The 13,010-nt window shown below is 47.4% G+C and overlaps 1 protein-coding gene across 1 annotated transcript in view; it reads left to right on the top strand.

The window, feature by feature from the left end:
• The first annotated feature begins 9,866 nt into the window (after nt 1-9,866).
• LOC112829588 (pepsin F-like) overlaps nt 9,867-13,010 on the top strand; it is a 10,210-nt gene continuing 7,066 nt past the window's right edge. The window contains exons 1-2 of the mRNA XM_025879262.2: nt 9,867-9,919; nt 10,985-11,147. Of these exons, the coding sequence (XP_025735047.1) occupies nt 9,867-9,919; nt 10,985-11,147 (216 nt within the window). The remainder of the gene's footprint in view (nt 9,920-10,984; nt 11,148-13,010) is intronic.

Raw genomic sequence — 13,010 nt, 5'->3', positions numbered from 1 at the left:
CCTGTTGAGACTCAGGGCAGTTGCCACCTCTACCAGGAAGCCTTCCTAACTTTCCACCCAAGGCAACAGAAGGGAAGGAAAAGTTCTTCTCCACCCTCAAGGTCTTCTAGCTGGACTAAGAATTCAGTTTACAGGAGACAGACCAACAGGAGAAAACAAAAACCGAAAGATTTATTACATGCACACAGAGGCCAAACAATGAAATCGAGATCCAAAGAAATGGCCAAGGCAGGGAGTTTTTCTACTTTTTTAGACAGAGAGACAATAAATCTGTGAGGAATTGACAGGACAAAGAAAACTTAACTTTGGGAGCTTCGATTAAGAATTCTAAACAGATTTGGGGCTGGGGTAAATTAGTAAAAAGTAACAAGGGTCATTTACACAGTCTTCTTGGATCTAAATTTCCCATCTCTGGTGATAAGGATCTCTTTAGCTCCTAGTACAGGGCGGGTACCTTTCACAGGGGAGATTGATTTTCTGCTTTCACGGGAACAGAGGAGGGTATACGTGCCCTTCTTGCCAGAGTGTCTCTTAAGTAACTTCTGTTTAAAATAATCAGTATGCCAGGGCGCCTGGGGGGCTCAGTAGGTTAAGCTTCCGACTCTTGATTTGGGCTCAGGTCATGACCTGAGGGTCGTGAGATCGAGCCCTGCTTCGGGCTCCATGCTCAGTGCGGAGTCGGCTTGAGATTCTCTGCCCCTGCCTGCCTGCTCTCCCGCTAAAAAGGAAGTGTTCACCGAGAAGAAGAGTCTCTAACATATCTAATAATTATGCCCTCCGTCTCCCTTCCTCCCCTCCTGTCACTCCCCTGCATCGGGTCCTGACCCCCACGCCCAGCACTAATTGACAGAAGAGCAGTCAAGAGCATGGAATTCGCAGTCAGGCAGACCTGGGTTCAAATCACGGCTCTACTACTCACTACTAGGCGTGTCTCCTCAAGGGAGTACTGGACTCCTCCAAGCCTCAGTTTCCCCCTTTGTAAATTGGGGACAATCTCGACCTCGTAGGGCGTCCGTGGAAAGCACATGGGAGAATGTATCCAGCATTTGTGGGGCCCCTTGAATGAGTCAGGCTCTGGGCCTGGGAGACTGGAGTGGCCACGGAAGGCCTCACTGAGGAGGGGAGAGTAGAGATGACAGTTGGAACGGGGAGAAGGAGCCAGCCATGCAAAGGGCCGGGAGAAGAACATTCCAAACAAGGGAAGCACAATTTGCAAAAGCCCAGGGTAACCAAATTCCATAAATGGCCACTTTTCCCTGGTGGCTAATGATGATGTATTTACCCCAAAGACACAGATGTAGTGAAAAGAAGGGCCATATGCACCCCAATGTTGATAGCAGCAATGTCCGCAACAGCCAAGCTGTGGAAAGAGCCGAGATGCCCTTCAACAGACGAATGGATAAAGATGCGGTCCGTATATACAAGGGAATATGACTCAGCCGTCAGAAAGGAGGAATACCCAACTTCTACATCAGCATGGATGGGACTGGAGGAGCTTATGCTGAGTGAAATAAGTTAAGCAGAGAAAGCCAATTATCATACGGTTTCACTTATTTGTGGAACATGAGGAATAGCACGGAGGACATTAGGAGAAGGAAGGGAAAAATGAAGGGGGGAATCGGAGGGAGAGATGAACCACGAGAGACTCTGGACTCTGAGAAACAGACAGGGTTCTAGAGGGGAGGGGGGTGGGGGGATGGGTTAGCCCCGTGATGGGGCTTAAAGAGGGCACATTCTGCGTGGAGCACTGGGTGTTATACGAAAACAATGAATCATGAAGCACTACGTCAAAAACTAATGATGTACTGTATGGTGACCAACATAATAAAATTAAAAAAATAAATAAAGTTTTTAAAAAATGGCCACTTGTCTACCTCCAGTCTTCCTTGCATACCTCGACATCCCACTGCCCACCAGGGCACATCTAGGCCACACATCACCCACATGACCTCGTCGCATACTTCTCTTGTGAGTTACCAGCAAGGGGCTGCTGCAGACTGAGGCAGGAAGATCAGGGCGGAATTGCCAAATGGGCTCTAGGCCCCGGGCTGTGTGGATAAGCCGGCTATCACCGGGGGCCCAGGCGCCGTCATGCCACCAGCAAAGGCTCTGAGTCCCTCAGTTTGCTTGTCCTCCTGGGTGGAACCTCCAGCACACCGATAGGGCCAAGAGGAAAGTAAACGCTCTTGTCTGATCTTCCCCTGTGTGATCGCCAGAGGTGGCGGCTCCCTGGGCAGAATCCGGTTCCTCCGTTCCTTCTCCAAAGATGGCCATGGGGCATCAGCATCAGCCCCCGACCCTGAGGGCCTGCTGGCTGGAACTCAGCTCGCAAGCAGTTGGGACGGAGGTATGCCCAGCCTGTCCTTCTGGGTCTGCCTGCCCTTTTCCTCCATCCAGATCCACACAGCACAGCCCCCATAGAGCGGAGGTGGTTTCATCCCCCATCAGGGCCCTCAAAGCTCCAAGGTCTTTCCTGAGCATCACACAAGTCCTTTGTCCCCCCCAGTCGGTGGTCTTTCAATCACTCCCTAGCTGTCTTAGGGAGTATTCCACGTATTCCCTGAAGAGCGAATAAGACATTGGGTCGAAGTTGCCAAAGACTGAGCAGAAAGGGTTCATTGCTCTAAATTCCGGCCTGTGCCATGCAATCCGGCAGCGTGCTATTGCCCGGCCCAGGAGGGGGAGCCATGGCGCTACTGCACTGGGCATGAGTCAGGGGCTGTCACGGCTGCCTCCTGCATCCGGGTGCCACTCCAGCTGGCCCCTAGGATGGCTTTCCTGCTGGCCCGAGAGACAGGGGCTGGGGACGGAAGCCGGCCAGACTGGAGAAGGAAGGGGAAGGAGCTCAGCTCCGGCACCTGTCGGCCTCTGAGAGTTGCCCATGGAGGCTGGCAGCAGTAAGCCTTCTCTGAGCTGTCCCGGCTCAGAGCTCTCCCAGCCCGAGGACCAGACACCTCGAGTCCCAACACTTCGCTAATTCACCTTGCGACTTTTTTGTAAGTGACACTCCCCGGCCTCAAGTTTCTTCCTCTCTAGAATGAGGGGATTGGACTTGTTCCAGGAAAGCAGCCGGTCCAGACTGCATGCCAATGCTGGTTAGTGGGACAAGTGGCTGGGGGTGCACGTTGCTCAGGATGGCGAGGCCACATCCAGCGCTCAGATTGCCTGGCGGTGTCTGCCCTGCACTCGGGGTGGAGGGGGTGGCAGACCAGGGGCCGTATAACTGCCACCCATGAGCTGGAGGGCCTCGGGGCCCCGTCCCGCAGAACATTCTGCCCCTCGGAATCTGTGGGCTGAGGTCAGGTAGTTAAAAGGCAGACGTTACCGACGGGAAGGTTGTGGATTCTTCAACAGAAACCCAAGTCAGGCCGATGAATCACCTCTCCTAAAGGAATAAATACCAACAAAAGGACTCTTGGGACAAGACGTGACAGGAAGGTCAGCTAGATCAGACAATATTTCAAATGTTTTGGATGACCTGCCCTCTTGCTGTCCAGCTTGAGAGGATGCCGACAGCTAGGGAGTAATTGAAAGGCCACCGACTGTGGCTGTCCCTCTTCCCCATGAGCCACTAGCGGTGAGGATGGCTCTTACCACCTCTGTTCCAGCAGGGCACGATGCCACCTCCAGCATTTCCTGGGAGACCCAGGGGGGCTGGACCCTTGGTTGGTACCATTCCTTCTTCCGCGGCCCAGTCCCTCCTGCGTCCTGCACCAGCCGACCTCCTCTCCTTCCTTTCCAAGTCTCCCCCACCCCCCGCCTCACCCCTTGGCTCCCTCCCTACCCAGGCCTTTCCCTCACCCTGCAGATGGCACCAAAAGAGGGGTCCAAGGAGGGGGGGTGCCCAGTTGGGTTTTTCCTAAAAATGTCTTCATCCCTTCCACGTCCAGGCCCTGGCATGGCTCCTCAAAGTCTCAGACTGGATGGTCAAGCAGCCCTGGGTGGGAGGGAAGGGGGCAGTTCTCAGGTGAAGAGCAGGAGGGATGAGCAGCGGAGGCTCCCAGTGCCTCAGTCAGCAAGGTCCCATCCACATCTGCTCTTCTTGGGCCCCTTGGGGTAACCCTTAAGGCAGAAACTTCAAAATGCAAGTTTTTCAAACTTCTGATTACACAAAATCTTACAAACCTAACAAAAGTAAAAAAGGATAGTGTCATGAACCCCGCAATACCATCACTCAGCGTCAAGAATTACAACACTACTCCTTAGCCCAAGCCGCCATAATGAAAGACCATATAAACTGGAGGCTGGAAGTCCCAGATCAAGGTGCCAGCCAGTTCCGTTCCTGGTGAGAGCCCCCTTCTCACTGTGCCCTCACATGGTGGGGGTTATTGAGGAAAGCTCTCTGGGGTCTCTTCTTTAAAGGCCGTCAGGAGGGCCCACTTTCATGGCCTCAGCTAAACCCAACTCCCTCCCAACCAGCCCACTTCCAAATACCATCGTATTGGGAGTTAAGCTTCAACATATGAATTTGGGGGGCAGGGAGGGAGACACAACTCAGTCCGTAGAAATTACACAAATCTTTGTTTTATCTAGACCCTCATGTTTAAAAATGTTGTTATTCATTCATTTTTGCCGGTGCACTTTAAGGCATAGATTACCATTTCACTTTAAGACTTTATTGTACATCTCCAAGAGGTAAGGATTTTTAAAATGTATGTAATCACAATGCTATTGTACCCCAAACAAAATTACCAATAGCTTTAATATCATCTAATATCCAGTCCATGTTCAAATTTCCCTCATTCCCTCAAAATGCCTTTAATGGTTTATTGATTTGAATTAGGGATCCGGATCTAAAGAATATATACATGGGTTGCATTTGGTTGTTGTCTAAGACTTTGAATAAATAATAGTCTTTCCCCTTTTTATGCTCTTTTCTTCAAAAAGTGAGGGAGCGAGGGGCGCCTGGGTGGCTCAGTACATTGAGCATCTGACTCTTGATTTTGGCTCAGTTCATGATCCCAGGGTCGTGAGATCAAGCCCCATGTTGGGCTCCGCACTCAACGGGGAGTCGGCTTCTCACCCTCTGTCCCTCCCCCTGCTCTCTCTCCTTCTCTCTCTAAAATAAATAAATAAATCTTTAAAAAGTGGGAGTGGGTGGGGGTCACTTATCTTCTAGAATGTCCCAAGTATTGGGTTTAGATGATTGCTTCCTTGTTCCTTTATCTACATCCTTCCTGAAGACTGCTAGTTAGATTCGGACTTAAGTTAAAAAATAATTATTGGAATACTTCATAGACAGTTCCATAGATCTCTTACTACATCATTTCAATAGGTACATAATTGATAGATGCTAGGGTTGATCAGTGGGTCCTGATGTGATCAACATCTGTTGGACTTCCCCCTTCGACCTCTCATCCTATGGGTCCGATATCCACCGATGCTCTTCCCCTAGATCCATTGTTTTATTAGGAATTGCAAAACAATGATTTCTTCATTCTACCATTCCTTCTGAGTTTAATTTCTAGAATTCTTCAATAAAGATTTTTCCTTCAGCATTATTTGTAGTTACCTGAAATACACCTGAAATATTCGCTCAGACAAAAACAGCATACATATTGATGATTATTTCCCTTTCTCTATCAATGATCAGAATAATGAGTCGGTGCCCTAGCAATCCCCTCATGGTGATGAAGTAGCTGCTGTATAATATCATATGGAACTCATGGCTTTTTGTATGTTCAGTTTGTTTCGATTGAGTTGATGTGATGCTCAAATTGTCCCACTTTTGGCCACTGGAAGCCTCTTCCTACTGATTCCCGAGCCCTTGGACAGGACTCCAGTGATCTTTGGAGGCTCCCAACTTTCTGGACTTTCGAGATGTCCTCAGCTCCTTCTGTGCGTTTCTTGGCCCGGCCCTGGAATCAGCCATCTCTTCAAGAATCCCTGATCCTCTAGTGGTAAATGAAATCGGTATCTAGAAGCCACAAGCTGGGCCTCAGGGTACTCCATGCTATCACATTATCATGGCTTCTAGGTTTTTCGGCTGCCAGAGCCAAGAGATAGTCAACTCGTGAACAACACGGGTCTGAGCTGTGCGGGTCCGTTTACACACAGAATCTTTGCAGTACATGGGGTGCAGTGCTATAAACATATTTTTCCCTTCCTCATGAACTTCTTCATAACATTTTCTTTTCTCTAGCTCACTTTGTTGTAAGAATATAGGTCATAATACACATAACATACAAAATATCGTATAACATAACATACAAAAGTGTTAATCGATTTTTTATGTCATTGGTTAGTCTTCTGGCCAATGGCAGGCTGTTAGTAATGAAGTTTTAGGGAAGTTAAAAGTTGTATGTGGATTTTCGGCAGCCTGGGGAGAGGGGGTCAGTGCCCCTAAACCCCACATTATTCTCAGGTCAACTCCACATATTTTGTTAGAAAGAGAAAAATAATTAATTAGTACAAACTTAGACTTCCAATTCAAGTTTTCAGATGGCAGGGTTTTACTCTTAACTTTTTTGTTGTGGACTTACATCTCTTTTCTTCCACTGGAGGTCTTGGTTCAGGACAACATTTGCATAATTAATTACTGACTGGCTTTAACCTCTAACTTCAGGGTGTCAAAATAACAGTGGCAACATCACCAATAATAAGGTTACTAGAGGAAGTTCCAGATTTCATTGTTTTTTTCCTTGTTGTCATTGTTGTTTATCCTTGGAAAGGACCCCCCCGCCCTGTGAATGTAGAGTCAAAATTCTGCATTTTAAAGACACTTGAAGGGCACCTGGGTGGCTCAGTGGGTTAAGCCCTTGCCTTGGGCTCAGATCATGATCTCAGAGTCCTGGGATCAAGCCCCACATCGGGCTCTCTGCTCAGTGGGGAGCCTGCTTCTCCCTCTCCCTCTGCCTGCTTGTGCCTCTCTCTCTGTGTGTCAAATAAATAAACAAAATCTTAAAAAAAAAGATAAATAAAGCCACTCGAAGTAATGTTTTGCTCTGGGTGGTTATGTCACCGGCTTGATAACCACTGGGTTCATTTGTTTTATTTTATTATTATTATTTTTTTTTTTTTTAATGAGCAGAGAGCCCAATGACGGGCTCGATCCCAGGACCCTGGGATCATGACCCAAGCTGAAGGCAGACGCTTAAACAACTGAGCCATCCAGGCGCCCCAGGCTTCATTTGTTTTAGTTCTTAATTTTGAGGGATGCCTTTCTGATCAATGGATTCCGTAAAACATTTACCTGGTGGCGGAGTCAAACTAGAAAACAAGAAAAATCTCACCTCTATCCCTGCCTTTCCCCATTAATACCTAGTCTTATTAGTTTTGGGTTTCTCCTTGCGCTGAATCTTATTAAAAACATGCGTGTCTGTGTATGCAAAAGCAGCAAGCTATAAATGCTGTTCTGTTCTGCCCCCCCCTTTTTAAACAAACAATATACCCTGGAGATCTCGACCATCCCCTTCTTTTTTCCATCTGCGTTGTACCCAGTTGTGCGGCCCGCACTGTAGCTTATCTGACTGATGTCCCCAGTTGATGGTCACTTCAGGCACCCTGTTAATGTTTTGCTTTTGCAAATAACATTGCAGTGCAGAGCTGGTGCGTTCGTCTTTAAAAAAAAAAAAAAAAAAAACCACCACAGGCCCAAAATGGTGTCACTTAGGCCAAGTCCCCAGTGGAAGCTTAATACAGAATCTAACTGCAGTTCCAACCTCCCCCAGAAAGGTAATCTTAACTGATCAGTCAGGAATTTTTCCGATGCGCGCCAATGAGTCGGCCAGATGGGCCCTCTCCACCCCCTAAAGGAAGATGAGATGATCTGTCTGATAAGACGGCTTGGTTTTCCCCCAAGGGAAAGCAGCCTCACCTGGAAAATCTTTTTCTTTTGCTGGTAACTTTCTTGCTCCACCCTCCCTCCATGAATACTTTCCATGTTGTACAAACGCCTCAGGAGTTCCCCTCTATTTGCTAGAAAGGATGCTGCCCGGTCCGTGAATTGTCTACTAAAGCCAATTAGACCTTTAAAATTGACTTGGTTGGCTTATCTAGCAGTAGTTTTCTCTTTTGGTCAAAATGTGTCTTTGGATTCGAATCCTAGACGTAGAGTCGCTACATTTAAAAAGGGCATGCGTGTGTGTCATTTGCTAGATGCTGTCAAATCCCTTCCATGAGGTTGGACCACCAAAACGAAATTTTAACAGTGTGGAGAACTGAGGGGTAAGATGCAGCACCCCCTACTCCATCGGCCACCCAGGCCTGGGGACCAGGCCAGCCTCCTACTCGACGTTCAGGCCTGGACAGGTCTCACAGAGGAACACTAGGGTCCCCAGCAGTCCTGGAAGGAGCCATAAAATTCCATTCTCCTTACTTTGGCTGGAATGAGACCAGTTTAATAGGTAGCCCTGTTCATCTCAGGCTGAGCAGAAGCTCTGGATACCCTTTTTGTTTTTTTTACCTTCTTTGATTGACAAACTTAAAAATTATTCCTCTGTGCATTTGGTTTGGCAGACAAAATGGTTCGAGGTATGGATCCCATGGGGGAGCTATGTCAGGTGCTCAGCAAATGGAGATTACTGGTAAGTTTGTTGGTTGATCTGACCTTGGTGGTCTTTACAAATGCAAGGAAAACTCGCATGGCTAGGATGCATTCAGTCTCTTCTTTATCCAACCAACATGAATTGAACACCCCCTCAGTCTGCGCTCTACTCCCGCCTCTAGGCTAGAAATAAAACCCTATACAGCCTACATGTTGAATCCAGCCCATAGCTGCTTGAGGTTTGGCTCACCCTATGTTTGTGGGTTTGTTTCTTGTTTTTGTGTTTGTTTTAAGAAAGTAGTTGCTTACATCTGAAGCTGAGGATTTCACATAAATATCCAGACTTCTGGTATCTCTTGAAAACATGGCCAGTCTGGCATCGCCAGCCAGACATGGCAACTGCTGGTGGGAACAGGACAGAAGCTGCCTCCCTGTCATGGGGTATGTGCTGCCCCGTGCCCATGATGCCCGTCCAGCCCTTCCGTTCATCTCCCTCACCTCCTGCATCGTGAGTTTGTGAGCCCCGCCCTTGACTGCAAGCTTCCTGAAGGCAAGGACCACTAGTGTCTTTTTTTTTTTTTTTTTGGTAATCTCTACACCCAAAGTGGGGATTGAATTTACAACCCCCCAAGATCAAGCGTTGCATGCTCTTCCAACTGAGCCAGCCAGGCACACCAAGGACCACTTGTGTCTTATTTGACTTCCCAGCATCTAGCCCAGGCTCCAGCACACAGTGGGGCCCCAGTAAGTGTCTGTTGTATGAATAACAGGTCCCTTGGATGCCTGCATCACATTTCTTCTAACATTAAAATTATGCAATTGTAATGCGCAGAGCGGCATCATGAGTGCCCCTGGTCTGTGCCATCCCACCACCTAAAGTCACTTACATGCCCGTGTGCTGTACTTGGTGTCCTCATGGTGACATTTGACCCCCCCCCCCCCTTCTAGCAATCTCCTCTCCAAATGAGGATAGCAATGCACACCTCACTGGCCCTGGGGAGACTGCACGAGATCAGAAAAGGCAAGCATAGCACCTGCCACTTATTTTTAGCACATTATTAGCAGCACCTTTATCTCCAAGATAGGAAGAGTCTCCCCATTCTTTGTTAGGATTTACGGTTTAGGATTGTTTGTTTGTTTGTTTGTTTGTTTGTTTCAGCCAAGCCCCAAGGAAGAGATCACAATAGAAATCTCTGTATTCTGTGAATTTTCTAAATCCCCTCCTCACAAACACTGATGGGGATAGAGATCTTATCAGAGAGGGTCACATGTCTTATCAGGTCCATTTAGCAGCCCTCAGGGGCACGACTAAGGCAGGTCAGAGCACATATAACAAGCAACTCAGGCTGGCCATTGCTTGCTCAGAACCCAAGAAAAAAGCATGAAGTGGTTTGGGGTCCTCGGGCTGGTGGCCCTCTCAGAGTGCTTAGTCACGTAAGTACAGGGCGTGCAGGTGGCATCAGCTCTCTTTCTGGGCTCTTTCTTGCCCTCTTATTCTCCTGCCCCTCCATGGATAGAGAAGAGAATATAATCACTCCCAGACTGTCTTAAAGTTCAAGGCTCCATTTATTGGTCAGTAGCTTACCACGTGCACTGTGGGGTCCAGGTGACTTGAGACGGGCCTGCAGGGTTGTACAACTCCAGGAGTGCCAGTCATATCATGAGCTGTATGAAACGGCATCCCTTGGAATTGTTCAGTGCACAACCTGTGCAACGGTAGGCAAGGTCCTGTCTAGGAACGGCATTTTTCCTGCCTTTGTTTCTAGGTCTTCTCTCTGCTCTCACTTCATTTTCATATGTATATGTCTCTGTCTCTTTGGATGTCTCTCTCCCTGCAAAACTGTGTTTTTCCTAGTTTGAGTCCTTCTTGTTTCTCTATCCTCTTAATTTCTCTAATTTATTCCCCAGCGCCTCACTTCCTTCATAACCCCTCTCTTTAGGTTGAGTCCTGGAAAAAGATCAAGAGGGCTACTGGTAGGCCCAGTTTTGCCTCTAACAAGCAGTGTGACAATAGCCAAGTAACCAGCTCCCTATAAAAAGAGGATGATAATTTCCATTCTACCTCCTTCCCAGGGTTTCTTTGAGAAAGACACAGAAAGATGACAGTAGCAATGGTGACGACTGCCACTGTCACGAGTTCCTATCTGTCAGGTGCACCATAGCCATCATTTTGCTTAACACCCCAAACATTCTATGTGAGGGGGTTATTATCATTCCACCTTTCTGCAGGTAGGAAAACTGAGGCACAGAAAGGCCACATGGCTTACCCAAGATTACACAACAGAGCCTAAGTAATCTTGTATTCTTGTACTCAAACCTAAGTTTACTGCCATAGTCTTTCCATGGTGTTGGGTGGCCTGTCCCGATGATAAGATGACATCATAAAAATATTTGGAAAATATGGCAGGATCACAGCACGAGATGTAATAGTTATATTAACACGGGGCAGGCGAGATCGCTGTCTCTCATTTGTTTCTCTTTCCCAATGCTGGCTTAAAGAATCCCTCTGACAAGGATCAAGTCCATGCGAGAAAACCTCAGGGAGAAAGACAGGCTGAGAGATTACCTGGAGAAGCATCCTTACAACCTGGCCTACAAGTTTGTTGAGTCTGTAGATCCGGACCTGGGGGTATATTATGAACCCATGAGGAACTATCTGGATGTAAGTGCGGTGGGAGGGGGGAGGAACGGGGGGGGGAAGCGGGGGTGGGGATGACTCTCCAGAGCACACCCTAGGGCTCCGGCCAAGTGCTGGGTTTCATCTGGAAGCATGAGCAGAGATGCTGGGGCTGGGGCTCCTGCAGGCAGAAACGCTGGGGAACAGGGACCCCCATCCCCAGAGGAGAAGACACCCCCACCCTCAACTCCTGGTCTGTGGTGACCAGGTCCAGCAATGAGCAGGTGACAGGGAAACATCCATTTCAGTGCCGACAATACATCCTTGGGCACGTGTGCACCACAGCACTTGGCTTGAGGGATTTTGTTCTTTCTGAACTAAGCAAATCACTGAGTTAGAGTGGAAGGGTGAGCCATGTCTGCTCCAATGACAAAGCCCACTGCAAACCAAGTTTGACACCCCAGGCAGAAGCAGTTCAGGCTCCCCAGCCCCAAGAATGACACCAGTAAAAAAGTTATTGAGCGCCTACAATGTGTGAGCCCATAAAAAAACTAACATAGATTGCTGCCTGTGTTCTCCTTTGGGATTGCGATGGACTCCTGTCTCACATTTAGGTCTTTCAACCATTTTGAGTCTATTTTTGTGTGTGGTGTAAGAAAATGGTCCAGTTTCACTCTTCTGCATGTGGCTGTCCAATGTTCCCAACACCATTTTTTGAAGAGACTGTCTTTTTTCCATTGGACATTCTTTCCTGCTTTGTCGAAGATGAGTTGACCAGAGAGTTGAGGGTCCATTTCTGGGCTCTCTGTTCTGTTCCATTGATCTATGTGTCTGTTTTTGTGCCAGTACCATACTGTCTTGATGATGACAGCTTTGTTATAGAGCTTGAAGTCCGGAATTGTGATGCCGCCAGCTTTGCTTTTCTTTTTCAACATTCCTCTGGCTATTCGGGGTCTTTTCTGGCTCTATACAAATTTTAGGATTATTTGTTCCATTTCTTTGAAAAAAGTGGATGGTATTTTGATAGGGATTGCATTGAATGTGTAGATTGCTCTAGGTAGCATTGACATCTTCACAATATTTGTTCTTCCAGTGCACGAGCATGGAACGTTTTTCCATTTCTTTGTGTCTTCCTCAATTTCTTTCATGAGTATTTTATAGTTTTCTGAGTACAGATTCTTTGCCTCTTTGGTTAGATTTATTCCTAGGTATTTTATGGTTTTGGGTGCAATTGTAAATGGGATTTGACCTCAGCCACAGCAACTTCTTCCCAGAAACATCGCCAAAGGGAAGGGAAGCAAGGGCAAAAATGAACTATTGGGACTTCATCAAGATAAAAATCTTTTGCACAGCAAAGGAAACAGTCAACAAAACCAAAAGACAGCCGACAGAATGGGAGAAGATATTTGCAAATGACATATCAGATAAAGGGCTAGTATCCAACATCTATAAAGAACTTATCAAACTCAACACCCAAAGAACAAATGATCCAACCAAGAAATGGGCAGAAGACATGAACAGACATTTCTCCAAAGAAGATATCCAAATGGCCAACAGACACATGAAAAAGTGCTCAACATCGCTCGGCATCAGGGAAATCCAAATCGAAACCTCAATGAGATACCACCTCACACCCGTCAGAATGGCTAAAATTAACAAGTCGGGAAACGACAGATGTTGGCGGGGATGTGGAGAAAGGGGACCCCTCCCACACTGTTGGTGGGAATGCAAGCTGGTGCAGCCCCTCTGGAAAACAGTATGGAGGTTCCTCAAACCGTTGAAAATAGAGCTACCCTACGACCCAGAAATTGCACTAGTGGGTATTTACCCCAAAGATACAAATGTAGGGATCCAAAGGGGTACGTGCACCCCGATGTTTATAGCAGCAATGTCCACAATAGCCAAACT

Source organism: Callorhinus ursinus, unplaced genomic scaffold (genome assembly GCF_003265705.2).
Source record: "Callorhinus ursinus isolate GAN/ISIS: 27379988/994484 unplaced genomic scaffold, GSC_fseal_2.0 scaffold51, whole genome shotgun sequence".
NCBI lineage: Eukaryota > Metazoa > Chordata > Mammalia > Carnivora > Otariidae > Callorhinus > Callorhinus ursinus.
The sequence above is the reverse complement of the archived record's forward strand: the minus strand, read 5'-3'. Positions and strand labels throughout refer to the sequence as shown.